Consider the following 22,768-nt stretch of genomic DNA (forward strand, 5'->3'; position numbering starts at 1 on the left):
TTGAAACTATAATGATAATATTGTATAATACAAGCAATATATACTAATTGCGTTGCTACTAAGTACAAACATCCATGTTAATAATTATACCATATTATACATACCACTAAGTACTTCAAGTATTGGTTTTTTTTTCCAACGAGCCAGTAGTGGAATAGTAATTAAGAAAGAGACTTGATGTTTCATGTGACCCAGGTTTAATTAATGTCCCTGACATTTAGTTTCAGCAACACCTGAGTGATGATGGGAGACTAGGAGAATACGTGACGTTATTTGTTGAATCCTTGAACTGAACGAGTTCTATCTCACTGCACTGTGCATTCGGGCGAGTGTTCACGGGCATTGGCCTTAGGTGAGAGATTTTCCCGGATCGAAAGACGAGTGTATCTTGATATGGTGAATTTAGTCAGTAGCCAATTTAAAGAATTCGTTGTCCGTTAAAAAAAAAGAAGAAATTATCAATTTTTTCAAGTTATAAAAAGTCTCCCTATAAATTTATCATTTAGACCATATAGTTTTTTTTTATTTATTTTTTCCTATTTTAGGTGCCTTCACTCTTGTTTTAATCGCAAGTGTAATATTGTTTAAATTTACCTACGAACTAAAGGCTGGGCTGGGCCATGAACACAAGACATATTGGGCTCAAAAAAACTATGACAGATCGACCCGATTGACCCATAGCCCTTTTGCAGCATCCATGTATAGGAATTACTGGCCCAGTAGTAATTTTTAACTCTCAAATAAATCTTTTTTTTTACAAAGTAAGATAGCTGTAAATTAGTAAATTAAAAATACGGCTATAAACGTAATATTAAAAACCTTTAGTAAACAAACATAAACAAATAAACATTGACGGACATAACTTAACAGAAATGACCTATGTTCGTGTTCGTTCATTTAGTTATTCGAACGGAAATCTTTATTAATGTTCGTTCATTAAACAATGAACATAAACAAACTACCCGTTGAACAATTATAGTTTCTCAGGGCTTAAACTGCATAATTTCACCATAGCCTTCTCGTCCTCAGTGAATCGAGCCAAGCCGAGGCTCAAGCACGGCTCACTTTGACTTTATGAGGGAAGAGCTCAAGCTCGGCTCTTTTTATAATTTAACCTTGTTGTGATTATTTTGAAGAAGGTTTATGTTCAGAGTTGTATAGCGCGGATAATGGTATGTCAGTTTTTGTTTTAGTTCTTACTAGACATATTTAGTTTTTAAATAAGTTTGAATGTTATGTGTCACTTATAAGGACTACATTTCGAAGTAATATAAATACAAACTGTGACTATAAGCATAATAATGTTAATAATGTATGGTTTAAAATTTTCTAGTACAATTAGTAGCCTACTGCATTTGTGATTGTTAATGACAATTATGACTTTTGTACATATTATTCTGATCCAATTATGTTGGTAATACTGAATATTAGCTTTTGATTGCTACCCGTTTTGACATCCACCGAGTTTGATGAATGTGTTATAAGTGTAGGGTCTATCGATGATGCCACAAATGGATGTTAAACGATAATTAGCACATAGTTCTTACTTGGGTTTGGTAAATCTTTTAATCATGAAACATGTAAACGTGTTCACAAGTTCTTCATTAAGTGGTTAGGCTGATACAAGCACATAGATATTAGAAGCTAATATATGTATCAATCACAAATTCGTTGTAGTCTAGTTGGTTAGGTTATTCGGCTCTCACCCGAGAGACCCGGGTTCAAGTCTCGGCAACGGAATTATTTTTGTATATTTGCAAATTCAATGGCTCAATTATAAAATGTGATTTTCTAACCAGAAACATTAATCTTGTTAAAACTATATATTTATATTAAAATTACATTAATAACTACTATGTTTATCATTATATTTTCTCCTCCTAAATTTTACCTTTATTGATAAATGCTAAATAAATTTTTTTAATTCTTTCTAAAATTACTATTACATCTCCCACCATTTTTATATATTTTTATGTAAAGAATATTTAAATATGAAAGTAACTTTTGAAATTCCTATAACGTCTCTAAGTGTTGAACAGACTCAATATCAGCTTGCTCTAGCGATTCAATATTCGGCTTGCAAAGAAAATGACACAAGTTTTGTTGTCAAACATTACAAAGTGGCTCGATGGCATAAGGTTATTTGGGATGGTAAGATGGCTGACAACACTTGCAAAACTTTGAATTAGGGCTGTTCAATCCGCTCGCGCTCGTCGCTCGCTCGCCGCTCGCTCGGATTTTGCTCGGAAAATGCTCGCTCGGTTTTTCGCTCGATTGTAAACGAGCCGCTCGGCTCGGTTCGATCTGTAAACGAACCAAGCACGAGCAAAGGCCTGCTCGGTTCGGTTCGGCTCGAATATTTTTAATTTATATATATATATATATATATATATATATATATATATATAAATACATATTTATATAGTATAACTTTCTTGTTATTTTTAAAAAAACGTTATTATTAATAAAGATTTTATTAATAAATATATATAAACATTTTTAAATAATATATATAAACATATATATTAAAAACCTAGACATCCAGACATCTAGTCCACCCCGATCCAGTCCGCCGCCCCTGCTGCTGTTACTCCAGACTCCGGCTGCTGTTACTCTTCCGCCACCATCACCATCCACTCAATCGCCGTCTGCACCACGACGGTTACGTTTCCGGACGGTAATAAGAAGAGCGTTACTCCGTTGAAGCTTGAATCGGAAGGAGCTGAGCAGGAAACGAATCCTGTTGTACTCTGGAAATTGAGGTGTTGGTTCCGAAAGAGTGTACAAGCAATTGAAAAGAAGGTGTTGGTTCCGAATGAGCGAGCCACCATGATGCTTGGAGTTTTAGATGTTTGTATGTTTTTTGAACGAAACAATTTTATATTTGTATTTGTTAAACTTGTTGTGTGTCTTTGAAATTTGAAAACGGTGGTGTTTAAGCTTGAAATAATTTTATTTAAATTACAGGTTGAAAATCGAGCAGAAAACGAGCAGAACCGAGCCGTTCGGTTTCAATTCGAGCCGAGTTCGAGCATCAATTTTCTGCTCGGTTTCTTAAATCCGAACCGAACCGAGCCGCTCGGTTTCAATTCGAGCCGAGTTCGAGCAGACGCTCGCTCGGTTCGGCTCGGTTCGTGAACAGCCCTACTTTGAATATGTCGGGATACTTTGTCGTCATGTTTTTTAGTGTTCTTCTCCATACGGGTTGTTTTGAAATTTCTTTTAGTTATTGGCTATCACGATGGAGACGAGAAGAGACTCAATTTAATAACGTATCTCAACACCAGGAAGAAACTTTGGATGTTGCATCATCTTTTACATAAAATAATGATCATATAACTAATGCAATTGAGGGGGGGGGGGGGGGTTCAACACTTGGAGACGTTATAGGAATTTCAAAAGTCACTTTCATATTTAAATATTCTTTACATATAAATGAATATAATAAAGGTGGGAGATAAAATAGTAATTTTAGAGGGAATTAGAAAAGTTTATTTAGTAGTAAACTTTACATTTATATTCTTTACATTTATATTCTTTACATATAAATGTTTTTTAGTAATCAATTGAGGTAAGATTTTGAAGAGGAAAATATAAAGTTAAATATGATAATTATTAAAAGATGAATGTAATTAATATAAACTTTTAGTTTTAACAAGAATATTCTCATAGTTAATGTTTCTTACATGTGCCCTTAGGGCACATGTTAGAAATTCCCTAATAAAATTATGTGATTTTAGAGGCACGTTTAGTCTTGCAAGCCTATATGAATTTGGTATATGAAGTTTGGGTTTGAGATTATTTATTACGACGAGCTTACTTTTGGCACATTTAAGCTTGACTTAGTTTAAGCTTTTGCGAGTCAATCTCAAGTAGCTCACGAACAACTTGACCTTTTTACATCGGTATCATGTTATCAAACGTGATACGGTAGATTTGATGGCCGAAGAAAGGGTCTCCTTCTAATAGTCACGTAAATAAAGAGATTCAGTCACGTTTTAGTGGAACAAAATAGCTCGAATATACACTTTTAAGTAATATGATTATCTTCTCTACTTGTTACAACTAGGGAGGTCCAAATCCTATTTTTTATTAGAAGAACTAATACTTTATATATAAAAATTCTACATATTCTAATGAATGGATTATAAATGGTCAGTGAACACTCTTAACCCTCTTGTTATGCCCTTAATTATTTGTATAACTGTATTTTTATTAACCAAAGCAGAACAATAGTAAGCACACTGGCAGAAGCCATATTCATAAACAACGGTTAACTAGTCATAGTTACTTCATATAACAAATATATAGTTTATATATATATATATATATATATATATATATATATATATATATATATAGTTTTTAACCCCGTATTACAGGGTTGTTTTATATTGTTTGTTCTAATATTTATTTATTTTTTTATTGTATGAAAGTTAATAATATACCTTTGGTTTGATGATAAATTGTTTCACAAATAAATGAGATGTTATAACCCGGTTTAAAAGCTATATGGTTTTGATGAGACCCAAGACCCGTTTATCTTTTTTACTATGAAATTGGTTCTTTAATTATAAATAATATTTATGAAAGTTAATAATATACTTATGGTTTAATGAGACCCAAGACTTGTTTATTTTTTTACTACCAAATTGATCGCGACACGTAGGATTTTTATGTTTTCGTTTATATATATTATAGATATATATATAAACGAAAACATAAAAATCCTATGTGTCGCGATGTGGTTGCTCTCCCTTTTTTGGAGTCACCAGATTTCCTTGATTTTTAAATGGAGGCTTCTCATGCATTTGACCCGAATTTATGGGTATGGGTCGAATCAAACTCATATATTTCTTAAACGGGTTATAACATCTCATTAAATTAAAAACTAATCTTACCAAATATTTGATATAAAAATCCTAAAAAGTAGGGATATACTAAAAATTAATATATGATTTATTTAAACAAGATATATATTATTTATAATTAAAAAAACAACTTTATAGTAAAAATAAAAATAAACGGGTCTTGGGTCTCATCTAACTCATATATCTTTTAAACGGGGTTATAACATCTCATTTATTTGTGAAACAATTTATCATCAAATCATATATATATACATATATATTATTAACTTACATACAATATAAAAAATAAAAAACAAAAATCAAAAAATAAATAAATATTAGAAAAAAATAATATAAAATAACCCCCGTAAAGAAACAAAACATTTAAAAGCTCTATGGTTGTTTCTTACATTTACTTAAGCCACCATATTGTTTTATTTGTAAATGAAGACATCTCATGCATTTTACCTGAATTCACGGTATGGGTCTCACCATACCCAGATAACCTTCAGCGGGTTATAACATCTCATTATTCTAAAAATAAATCTCACCAAATATTTGATATGCAAATCCTATAAAATATGGATATACTAAATATTAATATTCAAATTTTTTAAGAAACAATTTTATAGTAAACAAAATGCAAAAAAATATGAATATTATACACGAAAAAGAAACATATCCCCCGTAATACGAGGGATAAAAACTAGTTATATATATATATACATACATACACACACATTGGACGGGTGTAAATACGCAAAATTGAGCTAGTGGAAGCTCAAGTCGTTTAATTTAAGGGAGCTCAAGTTCGAATTTGACTCATTTAATTGTATAGGTCGAAATCCCGTCTTTGACTCATTAATAAGCTCGAAACTGTGTTTATTATTTTTTAAATATTTAACTATTTAACTATTTAACTATTTGTATTTACTACATATATATAATTCTAATTTTATGTGTAACAAAATATATATTATCTAGTAGCTTTCATCATAATTTTCAACGTAATATATTATTTTTTTTTGTAATTAAATTTTTATTATATAAAACTAATATTATATTGATAAGTTAACAGGGTCATTGAAGTTTGCGAGAATACTCGTATATGGATTTTAGGTATGAGCATGTATATTAGATGAACTTCAATTTAGACTCAAGCTCGGGTTCAAACTTATATAAACTTAATCTAAAGTAACTTCTGAATACTTTAGGCCTATATATTGATTGAATATCGAATTTACTTCTTTCATCGAGGTAATAATAACATACCCTTAATATTACAGGAATTGATATAAAATGTTCCTGAGGAACTGATATAAAATGTTCCTGATTTCAACTACTTCGTTGTAGTCTAGTTGGTTAGGATCTTTGGCGGGCTCAACACTTCATGTCCCTTCAACGGAATTATTATTATTATTATTATTATTATTATTATTATTATTATTATTATTATTACAACCAAACGATTCATTTGGTAGTCACAGCCATTCGTTGATACATAATAAAGTGTAATAAACAAGCTACAAATTAACTCTATAATTTAGCAATATAAATAAGTAAATAAAATTGTATACACGTACACAACCCTAGAATCATCTAGAAATACCGGAAAGTTTGATCATGTTTGATCATAAAAGTTAGATAAATTAATAAATGGACACGAACTTTAATAAATAAATGGACATGGGCAAAAACTTTAATAAATAAATGGACACGAACTAAAAATAAAAAATGTAGTTTTCTCTCATTTAAATCGTAAACGTTCATTTGTGTTCTTTAACTTACGTTCATTTATGTAGCTTAATGTATGTCCATTCATTACGTATGTGTTTAAAATATTCATTAAGATTTATTTGTTACTACTGTTATTTTAAACCGCATCTGGTTTCGTACTTAAAAATTCTTTGTTTAGGTATCTTTGTTTAGTGTTAAATTTATGAAGTATCCTTTCAATTTGTATTCAACATGTAAGTGTTTATGTATATATTTTTGATTTTGCATATAACGGGCTGTAAGCATGTGAGAGGCTTGTGCTTAAGGATCGTAGCTTATATTTGTTGACAATGTTATCTTAATTTTAAATATATACACACGAAACGTTTAAAAGCATTCTGGATGCTTCATATATTTTCTTAAGCCACCAAATTTCTTTATTTGTAAATGGAGGTTTCTCATGCATTTTACCCGAATTCACGGGTATGAGACTCACCAAACCCATATAACCTTAAACGAGTTATAACATCTCATTATATTAAAAAAAAATAATTTCATCAAATATTTAATAAAATAGGGACATACTGAAAACTAATATCCAATTTTTTTAAAAAGATATTATTTATAAAATTAAGAAACAATTTTATAGTAAAAAAATAAGCGGGTCGTGGGTCTCACCAAACCCAAATAGCTTTTAAACGAGTTATAACATCTCATTTATATGTGAAACCCTTTCATCATCAAACCCTAAGTATATTATTAACTTCCTTACAATAAATATATTAAAATCCAAAAATATATATAAATATTAGAAACAAAAAATGAAAACAACCTTGTAATACGAGGGGTAAAACCTTGTATCCATATACATAGAAGAGATCAGTGTACATCTTTAATTATTTAAAAAACGAGTCTTCATAGCAATCTCGTCTATCATCTTGTTCGATCATCGCCACCATCATAACGATCTCGATCAATCAATTTCTTCTATGTTGTGTCAAAGCATCTCTTTCAACGTTCAATAGTAATATACACTACATCTACTGATTTCGGTGTCGCTTCCTCTCATAGAGTACTTGTGGGTAGGTACGGTGTTGCCAGTGATTTTATGGTTTATGGGTACTTGAAGATATAAATGAAGTGATAGTGCAGAATTGGGCCATGCATGGGTAATACCCATGAATGCCAATTCCCTCTATATTGTAATGGGCACCAATCCCAGAGTCCATGCATGGCGCATCACCATCAAATTGGTGGTTAAACAAATACCCCACTCAAGTAGATGATGCCAAACAACATACTAGAACTGAATATACCAACGAAGGGTAGTATTATTAAACTCGTTCATTTCGTACATGAAAAAAAGGAAAATCCATATGGAATTTTCCTACGAAGAGTAACGAAGTTGGCTTGTGCCCCTTGAGCGCAAGTGAAGTAACGAGCAAGGGCTCCAAATGTTCAAATGGCAGGTCCAACTACAAATTCAACCAATCACAATACACCACTCTTAGTTTTTATATAAAAAAAGGTTTAAATAATAATTATGTTTCAGTTAAACCATTACATGGTGGTTAGTGAATACCTTAGTCTTAGAGTATGGGACGGGTTTTTGATTACTTTTAACAATTTTCACGGGTATGGGACGTTTATGAGATTTGTAATACGCCCGATTACCGACCCAATAACATAGTCCCATTTACCTGATTATATACCCGAGTAAGCCTGCATGATTTTATTTATCTTAATATATTACCCAATTATTTTTTGTAATTGATTAGTCATTAGGAATATTTTATTGTAATGATTAGTTACATTTTGTTAAAACCTATAGATAGCTGACGAGTTTGAAACAAGATTTTATAAACAAATATGAGTTTGAGACTACTTAAACCCAGCCTGTTATCATACCTAGTTCGATCACGTTTAGTTTTAAAGCCAAATCATAAAAATTTAAACAATATAAAAGGCTGAAACTTAACGAACCATGAGTCAAACTTATCGATACAACAAAAAGATTCCATAGCCCAAACTATGGGGCGAACTATGAGTTATAACCTTTTACTGTATCACCAAAAGAAAATCCAATCTACTAACAAACATTATGTATATATTGAACAATGACTAAAAATTATAATATAAAGTTAGTTTAATCATGTAACGTGCTATGTGTAAGGGTATGTTTGGTTGAAAGTAATGGAACTAAGAGGAAATTGAATGAGAGATGGAATGAAATGAATAAGGAAATGAAATGGATCATTACCATTCATTTGTTTTGTTTGGTTAACCTATGGAAATGAAATGAATAATTACTTTATGTTGTTTGGTATCCAAAAAATTGTATGAATGAAATAGAAATAATATAAATATTCTTATCCCAAAATATATATTTTTTTACAAAAAAAAAAAAAAATTGAAATGGCGACGGTGGTGGTGATAGCTTCGGCGACGAAAATGGTGGTGGTGGCGGTTAGGCGGGGTGGTTGTGGTGGTGGGGGTGACGGTAGTAGCATTGGTAGTGATGCCGATGGTAGGGTGGCGACGACAGTGGTGGTGGTCAGGCAGCGACAATGGTGGTGGCGGTGGTAAAGTGGTGGTGGCGACGATGACGGTGGTGGTCAGTTGGTGATGGTGGTGGTGGCGATGGTAGTAGTGGTGGTTGTTGTTAGGTGGTGGTGATGTTGAGAAAGTAGGGTGAGGGAGGAATTGAATGAAAAAAAAAGGAGGTGGGAATGAATGGTTTTTATGGAATGAGATTCCATGTGTAATGGATGCTTCCATTCCATTGAGTAACCAAACACCACTTTCTTCATACCCACGTAATGAATCATTCCATTCCCCCTGTTATTCATGCATACTAAACGCTACCTAAGTGATCTTATATATCGATGGTAAATTCTTGATATCTTTTTGAGTGTGGTTAAAAGAGGTAATCAGATATTATGAATCTAATTCTCATTTATATTATTGACGGTGATGATTAACTTTGATTACAAACAACTCATATTTATCTCTTTATTTCTTAACTTATACAAAGCCTTATTACACTCAAACTAGGAAGAAAAAAAAACTATCTAAAAAAAGTAAAAAACCTTAGATTGGTAAGTATGACAACTAACCTCCCGTACTTACATAAGTGTGCATTAAGAAGAGATAAGTATAGCTTGTATCCCCGTGTCAACGCCAAAATACACTTTGCGACCCCCATTTCAAATTTACCCTTCCTATGACCCTACCTTTTGCTTTCCATTCCTTGTATACAACAATTGTTATTGCCTGTCGCCGCCCCTTTCCGATATTGCTTCCTCCCCAAGTCGTTCTTTATAGGTTTTCAATCGACCGACCGCCTTTTGAAACATCATTGACCCCATACGATAATTAACCCCCCCCCCCCGGTCGCTAACACAAGATCACACTAACAGTGGGTTGTGTGTGTCCGGGGGTGGGGATGAAAAATGAGTCGGCGTCAAAATGGTTTGGTAAAAATAGATCGGGTAATAAAAAATAAGTTAACATCAAAAACAAAATGTGTGTTAACATATAGTAATATCCAAGAATGGAAAACTTAAGAAACTATTGTAGAAATAAAAGTTACTTTACTTTACGGTCACCATTCGTGCAAGTGGTCCTCTAAAAACCAACAATGTCCCTTAAACACCAATTCAATAATGCTCTCATTTTCATAACTCAATGCATGTTAAAACTTAAAACATTAAAATAAAAGAAACTTTACACACTGCCCGTTGTTGGGATGACGGTGTTTGGGGCAAAAGGTTTGGTCAACTGACCAATCATATCTTTCCTTCATTTTATATTTTTAATTATCTTATACATCATTTAAACATTAGAACTTAGGAGGGGCTTCAACCACTACCCATAAAACTATAAAACTGGAAAAACCCTGCGTCTAGGTTGCATAAAAGAATGGGTGTTTTTAGCCGCTCCATTACGAATGCCCTTATCTTCACACTCAGATAGTTATGCGTGATTGCCGAAGGCCAGGCGTTTTTGTCGTTCTGTTGTCTCCTAATCATCTTGTGGATCTCTTCTCCAGTTCACAGATAGGTAATAAATCGGAATGCTGCCAAGAAAAGTTTAACTAATGTTATTCTACCACTGATAGATAAAGTTTTGGCTTACCATGATGAGAGTTTAGATTCAAGGACTTCAATGACGGGATTCGAGTTCCTGCTTAGGTTCATGTTCACACCTACAGGTAGACCCGAGTAGTTGAAAGGGTATAAACTCGGCTAACAAAGGTTGAAAACTCAAAAATAGAGTAAAACCATTTCAAGAGTAAAACCATTTCAAGAAGGCTTAGGTTATTCCCACACCATATAGGTTATTTGGACACCATATGCACCTATGCGGCTCGTATAGAGGCTATATGAGCCGTATAGATGCAAAATTTTGTTCTTTTGGGTTGACGGGTGACAGGTGTTTAAAGCCTATACGAGCTATAGGGGGCTATACGACCCGTATAGACTTGAAAAAGTTGTCATCCATAGGGTAGTTAGCTATGTGAAGGCTATACGACTCGTATAGCCTATATACGAACCGTATAGAGTTATTAACACGCCATGGGAGTGGTGTTTAAATATAACGACCCTTTCAAGAAATAAGGGGATAATGATATAGAACGTATTTCCCTAATTCAAACTCGGTTGAAACTAGGGCAGTCTAAACCCATTGCAATGCATAAATATAAACATATAACGACCTGTTCGAACTTGATGCTGTTGTAATGATGCACTAAACGGGTCACTCAAAGATTACCGCAACACTTTCGACAAGCGGTTGCACAGGGCACATCATCAAGTTGTTTCAACTGAAATCACTAACAGAAACATATTCTTAAGCAAAACAAACAAAATACGGCATAAAGGTTTTCATCTTCATTTCATGATTCTACGAAATGTAGCTCTACAAATAACATTGTAAATTTGTATTATATTTCTTTAGATGATATAATCATAATCAGAAAGCAACTTGTTATCATGTTAAAAAGTTAATATATATATATGAAACGACGTAACATACTACATAAAATATTGAGATTCAAGCCCTAGTCTAAGGTGAACATGAAAACAAGTAGGCAACAAAGTTAAACAAATAAGCATATGAGGATAACATAACATAACATATTACACAACAATAATAATTTAAGTGACTTAGAAGCTAAGGAAGGCACACTGGTTGCGAGCATGTTCGGGTATCAGTTTAGCCAAAAGTTCCAAAGATGCCCCTTTCAGCTCTGCCAATAAACCATAAACCGAACCAGTTAATGAACAATTACAATGCAAACAAACACATAATCATTAGAAATAATAACTAACCTTGAGGCTTGAAATTAAAGAGTGGTGGCAAGGGCCTCCCGTTTGGAAGACGTGTGTTTGGATCACGAAGTTCGTTGAAGAAAGGGTGGATACATGCCTCCAACTGTTGAAACAATTTGTTATTTATTATACAAGAACATCGATATACAAATATTTTCAGTGAATTAAAATAATTTGAAAGAAGGTTATGTGCACTTACAGCAGCGCACCTCAAGGTAGGAGAATATTGGAGGAGTCTTGAAACAAGATCTACGGCTTCTGGCGGGGTCCGCTTGTGAAAAATCTATGTATGAAAAGTAAAGGTAAATAAAATATATTATAATAACAGTTTAAAAATGAAGGTGCAAGTGAACTCGAAAAGTAAATAATAAATATCCTCACTTTGTGCCAAGGGTGAGCTTTGATTTGTGGGAACTTAAATTCAGTGTAGTCTGGATTCATGCATTTAATTTCTTCACGGGTCGGTGTACCAAGAACCTTAAAGATGATTAAAAAAACAAATAAATACAGAACCGAAGAATTTTTATTTTCAAAAGGTAAACATTTTTTGTATAAAATGGAAAAAACTTGCCTTGATGATCTCTACAAGTTGGTCAACTCCACTCTCACCAGGAAACAGAGGCTAAACAGTACAATGGAAATAGATTAAAAAAAAGAAATATTTCATGACGTATAATTAACAGCTCAATTAAAGAGTATTATTATTGACGTAAATAACCTGTCCTAGAAGCAGTTCAGCAAGAACACAACCAACCGACCACACATCAATGGCAGTTGTGTATTCAGTTGCCCCAAAGATGAGTTCAGGTGCACGATAATACCGAGAACATATATATGATATATTCGGTTCGCCTTTCACCTGTTCATTCAGACAATATAAAATAAAATCAACAAAGTAACAAAAATAACATGTTATAACAGTATAACTAATGACCAAACATATGTATTACCAGAACTTTAGCACTTCCAAAGTCACATAGTTTGAGCTGGTGGGTATGAGGATTCACCTGCAAGTAATATTTTTCAAAATATTCAAACTTTTTTATTTTTGAGACGGGGGAGTGAAGGGGGAGGTTGATAAAAGCAAACCAGAAGATTTTGAGGCTTAATGTCTCGGTGGCAGATGCCCATCGAATGAATATATGCCAGTGCTCTAAAAATCTGAAAACAGCAGAGCATCATTGATTCATATATGAAAACGGTATGAGAATATAAATAAGAATAAATGAAGGTTCGTATATGAAAAGGGCAAACCTGATAAGTGTATAGTTTGACATAAATCATGGGCATTCTTTGATTTGCCTTGCTATAGTGTCTAGCTACACGATAAGCTGTTTCTGGTACATATTCTAGAACCAAATTGAGATAAAGTTCATCTTTGTCTGTAGTTGAAAAGAAGCAGTGCTTAAGTGAAACAACATTGGGATGATCAAGAAGTCGCATCGTTTGTAATTCCCGGTTTTTATAGCGTTTATCCTGCAATACTTTTTTAATTGCAACAGCTTCTCCGGTTTCTAAGCATTTAGCCTGCATACATCACAAATTGTTTATGAGGTATATAAAAGATTTTTTCTTTTGAAGTATGTTTCGAGGTAAATTAAAATATTACCTGAAACACAATTCCAAAAGAACCCTGCCCAACCACACGCTCCGCCATGTAGCTTATTGTCTGATATAACAGTCACAAAGTATTTAAACAACAAATGGAATCATATCTAAAGTCTATCTTATACACACCCATATAAACACTTTATGAGGTGTGTAATGACATAAAGTTACCTGTTTGGGTTGACCATTTCTTCCTCCAATAGTAGTAACGATAATATGACCAGTTTCAGTGCCATTTCCGTTCACTACGGTTGCTTCCATTTCCTAAAATAGGCAAATTATATGTGAGAGTTGTAAAAGAGATGCACTAATTAACCAAATTGCAAAAACTAAATGAAAAGAAACTATGTAGAAGACACAAGGAGCAACCTTTTCCACCTTGTCATCTCGGATTTTCATTTCATTGATTTCTTCTGGCAATTTGTCAACAAACATTGAATCACCGTCTACTTTTTCGACCGTCGGATGAGCCATTCCACCAGAAGCCATAATTGTGGAAGACCGTATAGTATAATGTATTTCGTGTCACTTAAGCATCACCCGTGTTAAAAAGCCTCTGTAAAACAAAAAAATCATAAGAAATCATTAAATAACATCTACTTCAGAGTTATATAGAGATCCCTGTAATCCAGAAGCATGAATCACAATTGCATAGTGGCTAAAACAAATTGTGACATGTGTAGCATCTAGAGCATTATGGAAAGAAACAGAAAGCTGCTGTCAGTTTCGGTTTGTCAAAACCTACCACTAGCTGCAACTTTTAGTCATAAATAGCTATTTATTGATTGATTTTCAAACAAGGAGCCACATCCTTTAATTCATATTTTATACACTCCCCTATTTTCAGGTAAATTTTCTACCAAACTTACCCTAATTTCAATGAACATGTTCCCTAACTTTCAAACACCAACAACTAACGACTAAAAGCTATCCTAATAACCATATAACAGAAACTGAAGGCAATATTAATCACAGAGACAACAAGATTCCGTAATTTCTGAAGCCCTAGTTCAAATCATGAGCTTGAACATTTCATGATACTATTACTTCCAAAATCACTCGTGTTAAAAAGCATCTGTATAACAATAAAATCGCAACTCATCATTAAATAACATCTTCATCAAAGTTATCTAGAGATCCCTATGATCCAGAAGCATGTATCAAATCGCATAGTGGCTAAAAGAATATATGGCATGTGTAACATCTAGAGCATTATAGAAAGAAACCGAAAGCTGTTTCATTTTGAGTTTGTCAAAACCTACCACTAGCTGCAATCTTTTAGTCGTAACTCATAAATAACAATTTATAGTTTGATTTTCAAACCAGCAGCTATATCCTCTAAATACCTACCAAACTTGCACTAACTTCAATGAATATGTGCCCTAACTTTCAAACACCAACAACTAACAACTAAAACCTATCCTAACAACCACATAACACAAAATTAGGGCAAAATTGACCACAGAGACAACGAGATTGCGTAATTTCTGAAGTTCTAGGTCAAATCATACTCAGTTCTAAATTTCTGATCAATCCACGTAATTCACAAATAAACTAATTCGATATATATACATGTAATCTGTAGCTAAAACAGCTCGGAATCTGCAAAACGCCAATATAGCTCAACACCAGACCAAAACAACCGATAAAAAACCGAAATCTGTTCTCATTTCAAGTTTGTCAAAACTCAAAACCTACCACTAGCTGCAGCTTTTAGTCATAAATAACAATTTATAGCTTAATTATCAAACCAGGAGCAACATCCTCTTAACTTATATCTTATACACTCTCCTATTTACAAGTAACCTACCAAAACATGCCCTAATTTCAATGAATATATGCCCTAACAACTAAAACCTCATAACAACCACATAACACAAAATTAGGGCAAAATCATACTCAGTTCTAATCTATTTACAAAATTACACAAACAAAATGATTCAATAAGCAATAAATCCGATATATATGATATATATGCCTGAAATTTGTAGCTAAAACAGCTCGGAATCTGTAAATCGCCGATTGAATTCAACACCGGACCTAAACAACCGCTAAATAATTGAAATCGGAACGTAACGCCGGTGAATTTGATGCTTCAGAGACTGCGATTCAATAATAATAATATTAATATTAATATGTTTTGTCTGATGAAAGTTGAATTGGTTGAATTGATTTGATTTGTTGCAGGCAGATTTGAAATGGTTTTATGAAATCTGATTTGGGGTGAGTTTAGAGGTCCGTATGCATTGGCTGTATGGGTGGGGCCCGTGGTGGGTTTGGTGTGAGTTTTTGTGTTGTTGAAGTTTTGTAGCCGTTGATCTTTTTTGGTGTGGCTTTTTAACGGTTGGATGAGGGTGTATTCTGTACGCCTTTAGTTCGAATCATTTAATGATGTGTTTCAATTTCTATGAACCAAATAGTTATTAAAAGGACTTGGCTGTTCACGAGCCGAGCCGTGCCAAGCTAGCTCGGTTTAAAATCCTGAGCATTTCCTAATTTGGTTTTGAAACCGAGTTGGAAATTCTAGTTACAGCTCGGCTTGACTTAAACAAGCTGGTTTAAATTAGTTTAAAAATAACATTCACTAAAAGTATTTAGATAATAAAGAACTAAAGACGATTTTGTAATTTCAAATTGGAATATATTACTGGAATCAACAAACGACAATAATTCTTTTTATAAAAGTTTTAATAAAGTAACATAGCCTATGTGAATGTATTAGAGTCTCAAATTGATTGCTAACATGTTGTTTTACTGGATTTTTCCGCTTAAGCTTTAAATGGGACAGCATCTTTGGGCATAATTAACTTAATAACCAACATGGATTGTTAATATTTGGTTCATTTTGGTTATCAATAATCAATAAGGACTTTATTTGTGTCCATCGTTAATAAACCGTTTAGCGTTTTTCCATTGCCATGAACAATCAACATGCTCAATACAAACACACTTTTACACTCTCATTCTCTAAAGTTGTTGCAAGGCCGTAGATTAATCATTTGCCTTCACTCATTCATTCATATGCATTTTCGCATCTGAGGTCTTAAAGACACTTTTACACTCTCATTCTCTAAATTTTCGCATTTTCTAGATAACATAAATTCAACCTTGAGGTCTTAAAGAACATAATAGTTGTAATGAACTTATAGACACTAGTTTTGCGAATATGGATTGTGTATCATTGTTCACCAAGAACCGAGAAGTCAATTCATTCTCATGATCATCCACCCTTTTTACCGTGTGTGTTCCATAATCGAGACTTCTAATCCAAAAACATATCCATATCCATCCTACGTGTTCATTGTTTACAATGTCATCGAAATTGGAAATGATGGTGTGGCCAGAGAAGCCTCAAACCCGAACAAGCTACATGATGACACCCTGAGTACCCTAATATTTGACCTAGTGACACATATATAACTTTGAATGTGTCCTAAGCTTTTAGAGCTAAACGAACTATGATAATGATCCATGAGTAAAAACTATTACACAATAATATATACATGTGACATGTTTTCTAAAATTCTAATACTCAACTAACAATAGACAGAGCACCCAAAAGTTAGATACAAAGCTATCACTTAAAATATAGGGGCTAAAAGGTTGTCAGATTGTCACTTAAATTACCCTTCTCTGTCCAATCCCATAATATAATGTCGTTTCATTATCTAAACCAATTAGACCATGTGTAGTGGTCGATTTGGAGAGGGTGAAAGGGCCCCAAAGCGCCCAAAACACCGCCCCAGAGGGGCTTTATGGGTTTGCTCTTTTTATACACCCCCCCCTCCCAAAAAAAAATCAACGACAAATCAAATTTATTCACACAAACCCTAATCATAACACATTTATCTTATTTAAATTTAATAAATGAGTAATGATTAAATGAGCTCCATCTACCACAACCCTTTTTGATAACCACAATGCTAACTTGGCGTCACATAATGCAAAATACTCTCATAAAGGTTTCACCAACTACACATGGTCTTACTAAAGGAAACACTTCACTCAACTACCCCAACTGTCTCCTCTCTACACACACATGCCTTCTGTCTCTTCCTCAAAATAATCAGGCACTGTTCTACGAATAAGAATACCTGAATTAAACATTATGTTAACTGTGCAGCGTTGACTATCATGTATAACCAGTGCTGTAAAAATCGGTAGTCGGGCAGTTGGGTGGGGACAAACGATTAATCGAGATTAATCAAAATTAATCAAATCGAACTTTAATGTATATTTTTCAGTTTTACACACACATACACACATTTTTATATGTAATTTCAGTTTTATTGATACACAAAAATATTTTGATCCGAAATTGGCTAGAATCTCACTGGAAAATGCTAGTTTTTTGCTGAAATCTCGTAAGAAACCGTTGATTTTGGTCGGAATATCGCCGGAAACCGTTGATTTGGTCGGAATCTCGTTGAAAACCTCTGATTTAGGTCAGAATCTCGTCGGAACCATCGATTTTAGTTGGATTTTACCGTTGACCAATTAATTAGTCGACTAGTCTAAAATTAATCTATGAAGCGAGAACTAACGTAATCGGGGATTTTTTCAACACTAGGTATAACCTATAGGTACCCGATTTGCGCTTACCGACTACACCCCTCTTTCCCTAGTAGATCTCATTATACTCCAAAACCTAAAAGTTGTGGTTGGCTAGTTGCTTGTTTCTAACACACCAACCCACCCATTCCGGTCCAAATTGACATCTCATATTCAAATTCAAATTCAAATTCAAATTCAAATTCAAATTCAAATTCAAATTCAAATTCAAATTCAAATTCAAATTCAAATTCAAATTCAATCCTCACACTCGTTCACAATTCCCTATGCATCTCTATCTATCCTTTGACCCCACTCACTCTTATCTTGCCCACTCCTTCCGGATAACCCACCAATCGACTCCAACACATATATTTCACAATAACATATTATTTTCTTCTTTTAATTTAATACCATCACAAATATTACTCACCTTTTATTATTATTATTATTATTATTATTATTATTATTATTTTATATTGTAGAGAGAGAAACAAAACAATAACAACAACAACAACAACAACAACCTGTTTGTTTTGTTTAAGAGAGAGAGAAAGTGGTAATGGGCAGAGCGTTTGTGTATGTAATACTTGGCGGAGGAGTTGCCGCCGGTTATGCAGCTCTTGAGTTCACCAAAAGAGGTGTTTCTCATGGTGAACTCTGTATCATCTCCGAAGAACCTGTAATTATTTATTTCATTAACTAATTATTATTCTTCCTTCCTTGTTTTCATCGATCTTGTTATTAGTTTGTTAGTTAGTTACCGCTTATTTGCTTAAAATAAATAAGCAGTTTCAGAAGCTTAGCCAAACACGTTAGCTAATAATTAATATTAACTTAATTTCTTTAGTTCGATTTCGTATTCGTAATTCGTTGATTTCATTAATCATCGCATTTGTTGATTGTTAAAATTGAATGATTGATCGTTGATGTTTGGTTTAGTTTAGTTTGTTGCACGCAAGGTGTTTGTTCAAATGCCTCACGTGTTTGCGTGTGGAATTTCAAGTGTTTTCGGCTTTTCGCATCTAATTGTGACCTCTCACTAGTAATTATTTAATTGGTTAATTATTTTATGCATCCTTGTTTTCATCGATTTTATTAGTTATCTAGTTATTTAGTTAATATTAACAAGCTAATTTGTGAATTAGTAATTCATTGAATAATTGATTGTTGATGTCGGTTTAGTTTGCTGCACGGAAGGTGTATGTTCAAATGCCTCATGTGTTTGCCTGTGGAATTTCAAGTTTTCACATGATCACATCTAACTGTGACCTCTTACAACTTAGAGAAACTATTAGTTATACGGCTGTAGACTTGAATTGTTCGTGTTCGATGGGACGTGCGTTTATGTTTGATCGATTAACTAAATGAATGAACACAAATAGAGGCTTTGGCTATGTTCGTTCAATTGTGTTCGTGAACGTTTGCTTATCTTCATTAATGTTTGTTCATTAAAAGTTTTTAATGTTTTTTAATGACATTTGACTTTTTAATGTTATCAGTAACTTTAGCAAACTGTTGACACTGACTGTTCACGAACAAGTTCTTTCCTTAATGAATGAACTATTGACACTACCATTATATGAGTAGTATATTATTAATATACATTTAAAATTAACATATAAACAGCCAGACCGAACTATTGACACTAACCATTCTCGGTTAGTCGAATCAAATAAAACATAGTGTGTCCTCATTTATGTTCGCGAACCATTCACGTACAAGTTCATTTCCTCAATGAACGAACACGAACAAGAAATTTTGTTTGGTTAGGTGTTCATGAACCGTTCGTTTGTTTGATAAAAGATTAATGAACTAACATGAAAAAGACCTTGTTCGGTGTGGTTTGATTCGGTTACAGCGCTAGTTAGTTATCTTTTGAATTGGATTTGCAAAATTAATTGATAGATGGAGCATAATTCAACTTAATTCATTGATTGGTATTGGTTTTGGAATTGTATTTTGCAAAAAGCCAGTGAATTTTGATGTAACCTGGAACTTAATTTAAGTTGTAAGCATTCTGGTTTAATAATTCATTGATTGACATTGGTTTTTGTTGATGTATATATGTGGTAATATGCAGGTGGCTCCATATGAGAGACCTGCACTCAGCAAAGGCTTTTTACTTCCAGAAGGTGTTTCATGTTATATTGTTTTGTTTTATATAATTTATGATTTATCGCGATTGTTTTAGTCTTGGTTCTTTGTGAAATTCAAAATCATGAACATATTCCTCTTTTTAACTCTGTTTTGTGTTTGCTTTGCATAGCTCCTGCGCGTCTTCCTGCATTTCACACTTGTGTCGGTGCTAATGAAGAAAGATTGACACCAAAGTGGTACAAGGAACATGGTAAATATTTGTTTCCTGAATAAGAATTAACAATATTTTTTTATAGTATGCCGAGTAAAGTACTCATTTCCATTACTTCAGTCCAAAGTTGGAAATCTTGTGGTTTATATTTAACCTGTTCAGTCCAAATAATAAATCTTATGTAACCATTTCAATCACGTGCACTAAAATGTCTATCTATTTAATATAAAAATCTAACAGAGTTGGTGTCAAAGACGGAAATGGCTAAAAATTGTAACCACAGTGACGCAAAGGGTTAAAATTTCTAGTTTTGGACTGAACAAGTTAAAATGGTCAAACTTTAGGGAGGAAAAGAGTACTTTACTCGAGTATGTTTGATCAACAAGTACCGTTACAAACATTATAAAATTTTATAGATTCACTTGATGATGAAATCATAATACATAATTATTTTCAGGAATCGAGCTGATTTTGGGTACTCGGGTAAAGTCTGCTGATGTGAGACGTAAAACATTACTCACTGCAGCAGGAGAAACCATTAGCTATAAGTTTCTTATCATTGCAACAGGTGCTTGGGCACTGAAACCGCTTCTCATTTCTCGAAACAATATTATCCTTCATTTCTCAACAATCTATAAAACAAAATTTGTATGGCTTTAACAGGCTTTGAAACTTGAAGAGTTCGGTGTAAGCGGATCAGATGCTGAAAATGTATGTTATCTACGCGATTTGGCCGATGCGACCAGGCTGTCGGACGTGATGCAAACCTCTACCGGAGGTAATGCGGTGGTCATTGGCGGTGGCTATATTGGAATGGAGGTTGCTGCATCTTTGGTTATAAATAAGATTAATGTTTCAATGGTGTTCCCTGAACCACATTGCAGTAAGCACTTACATTTTCAAAACCTAAATATTTTATTTGTATTTCTAATATTCTATCCCTTTGTCTATGATTTATTTTGAATAATCTATTAAGTTATGATAAAAGTTGAATAATTTATATATCTTTTTGACAGTGGGTCGTTTATTCACTCCCAAGATTGCAAGTTATTATGAAGATTTTTATAAATCTAAGGGTGTAAACTTTGTTAAAGGCACAGTTCTATCATCATTTGTTTTCAATGAAGATGGGAAGGTAAATCTTAAGGTCATTTATCTCGTTTATCTCATTTTAGTCGAATCCGAGTCAAGATTGGTCAACTGATCAAACCGGTTACATGCAGGTCAATGGAGTTAACCTCAAGGATGGAACCAATCTTCCGGCTGACTTAGTAGTAGTCGGAATCGGAATCCGACCAAACACAGGTCTATTCGAAGGTCAACTCACTTTAGAAAAAGGCGGCATCAAAGTCAACAGTCGGTTGCAAACGAGCAACAGCTCAGTGTATGCAGTCGGAGACGTGGCATCGTTTCCAGTCAAGATTTTCGGTGAAAGCCGGCGACTTGAACCCCCTGGACGCCGCCAGAAAATCAGCCCGCCATGCCGTCGCTGCAATAATGGAACCAGACACAACTCCAGACTTCGATTACTTACCATTCTTTTACTCTCGGGTTTTCTCATTTTCATGGCAGTTTTATGGAGACAATTTAGGAGAAGTAGTTCGGTGATTTCTCGGGACCTAGTTTCGGTGCATATTGGGTGCACAAAGGTCATCTAATCGGGTCGTTTCTTGAAGGCGGGAGTAAAGAAGAGTACGAAGCAATAGCTAAAGTGACAAGGCTTAAACCAGAAATTGATGATTTGAGTGAGCTCGAGCGGCAGGGGCTCGGGTTTGTGGTAGCATTGAGTGAGAAACTGCCAGTGGCACCAGCAGTGAATGTCGGTGGTTCGATGTCCACAGTTGTTTTAGAGAAACCAATGTATCCGTGGCATGCGACTGCTGGGGTGGTAGTGGTGGCAGCAATAGCTGGATTCGCGTATTGGTATGGAAGAAGACGGCGGAGATGGTGAGGAATTTGCTTCCATTGATTCCACTGTTTTGGAGGGTTAATGGAGAAGAAGAAAGTTAAATGTAAAAGATTGATAAACTACTTAGCATTATCAACATTCTATTATGTAACAATGTATCCAAGAAAACATATTTAATTTCTTGTTATGAATTAAATATAACCTTACATATCAATACCATGTAAAAAAAACATAACTTTCTGAATCTGTATCAGCTTATTGATGCATGACTTATAAACATGATCCGACATAACAGAGTGATACAAGTACTTAATGCTCTAAAAGGCCTATTGTTATATCAAGTAAGCTTATTGTCACAGAGTTATATTCTAAAACTCCATGTGGTAAGTGGTATCAAAGCAGGTCGAACCTAGGATACATTGGAACGTGTATACTCAACCAAAAAGAGCTTAAAATGTCGATAATGAGTTATGCAATGGTGGTGGGAGAG

At 33.8% G+C, this 22,768-nt stretch overlaps 1 protein-coding gene, 1 non-coding gene and 1 pseudogene across 4 annotated transcripts; 2 read left to right on the forward strand and 1 right to left on the reverse strand.

Moving 5' to 3' along the window:
- Positions 1-1,667: 1,667 nt before the first annotated feature.
- On the forward strand, positions 1,668-1,740 carry TRNAE-CUC (transfer RNA glutamic acid (anticodon CUC)). The gene has a single exon. It is a non-coding gene; the product is annotated as a tRNA-Glu (tRNA).
- Positions 1,741-11,573: 9,833 nt separating this feature from the next.
- Positions 11,574-15,510, reverse strand: LOC143560848 (shaggy-related protein kinase epsilon-like). Of its 2 annotated transcripts, XM_077049054.1 has the most exons (14): positions 15,494-15,510; positions 15,080-15,087; positions 13,877-14,063; positions 13,679-13,771; positions 13,509-13,568; positions 13,154-13,426; positions 12,989-13,060; positions 12,850-12,906; positions 12,618-12,758; positions 12,471-12,521; positions 12,281-12,376; positions 12,099-12,182; positions 11,900-12,002; positions 11,597-11,817 (listed from the first exon to the last, which is right to left on the reverse strand). In XM_077049054.1, the coding sequence occupies exons 3-14, from the start codon at positions 13,994-13,996 to the stop codon at positions 11,735-11,737; spliced, it is 1,233 nt and encodes a 410-aa protein (XP_076905169.1). In that variant the 5' UTR covers positions 13,997-14,063; positions 15,080-15,087; positions 15,494-15,510; the 3' UTR covers positions 11,597-11,734. The 2 variants fall into 2 exon arrangements, with proteins under 2 accessions (XP_076905170.1, XP_076905169.1); XM_077049055.1 differs by lacking the exon at positions 15,494-15,510 and having other exon boundaries at positions 11,574-11,817; positions 13,886-14,063; positions 15,080-15,290.
- A 3,040-nt stretch (positions 15,511-18,550) lies between these two features.
- On the forward strand, positions 18,551-22,490 carry LOC143560824 (monodehydroascorbate reductase 4, peroxisomal-like; annotated as a pseudogene). The gene is made up of 7 exons (XR_013140191.1): positions 18,551-18,740; positions 20,142-20,193; positions 20,328-20,408; positions 20,827-20,945; positions 21,033-21,252; positions 21,386-21,504; positions 21,593-22,490. The product of XR_013140191.1 is annotated as a monodehydroascorbate reductase 4, peroxisomal-like (transcript).
- Positions 22,491-22,768: the final 278 nt, after the last annotated feature.

The sequence above is a fragment of the Bidens hawaiensis genome, unplaced genomic scaffold (genome assembly GCF_021521415.1).
Source record: "Bidens hawaiensis isolate Kalapana, Puna unplaced genomic scaffold, B.hawaiensis_p1.1 tig00020455_1, whole genome shotgun sequence".
NCBI classification, from domain to species: domain Eukaryota; kingdom Viridiplantae; phylum Streptophyta; class Magnoliopsida; order Asterales; family Asteraceae; genus Bidens; species Bidens hawaiensis.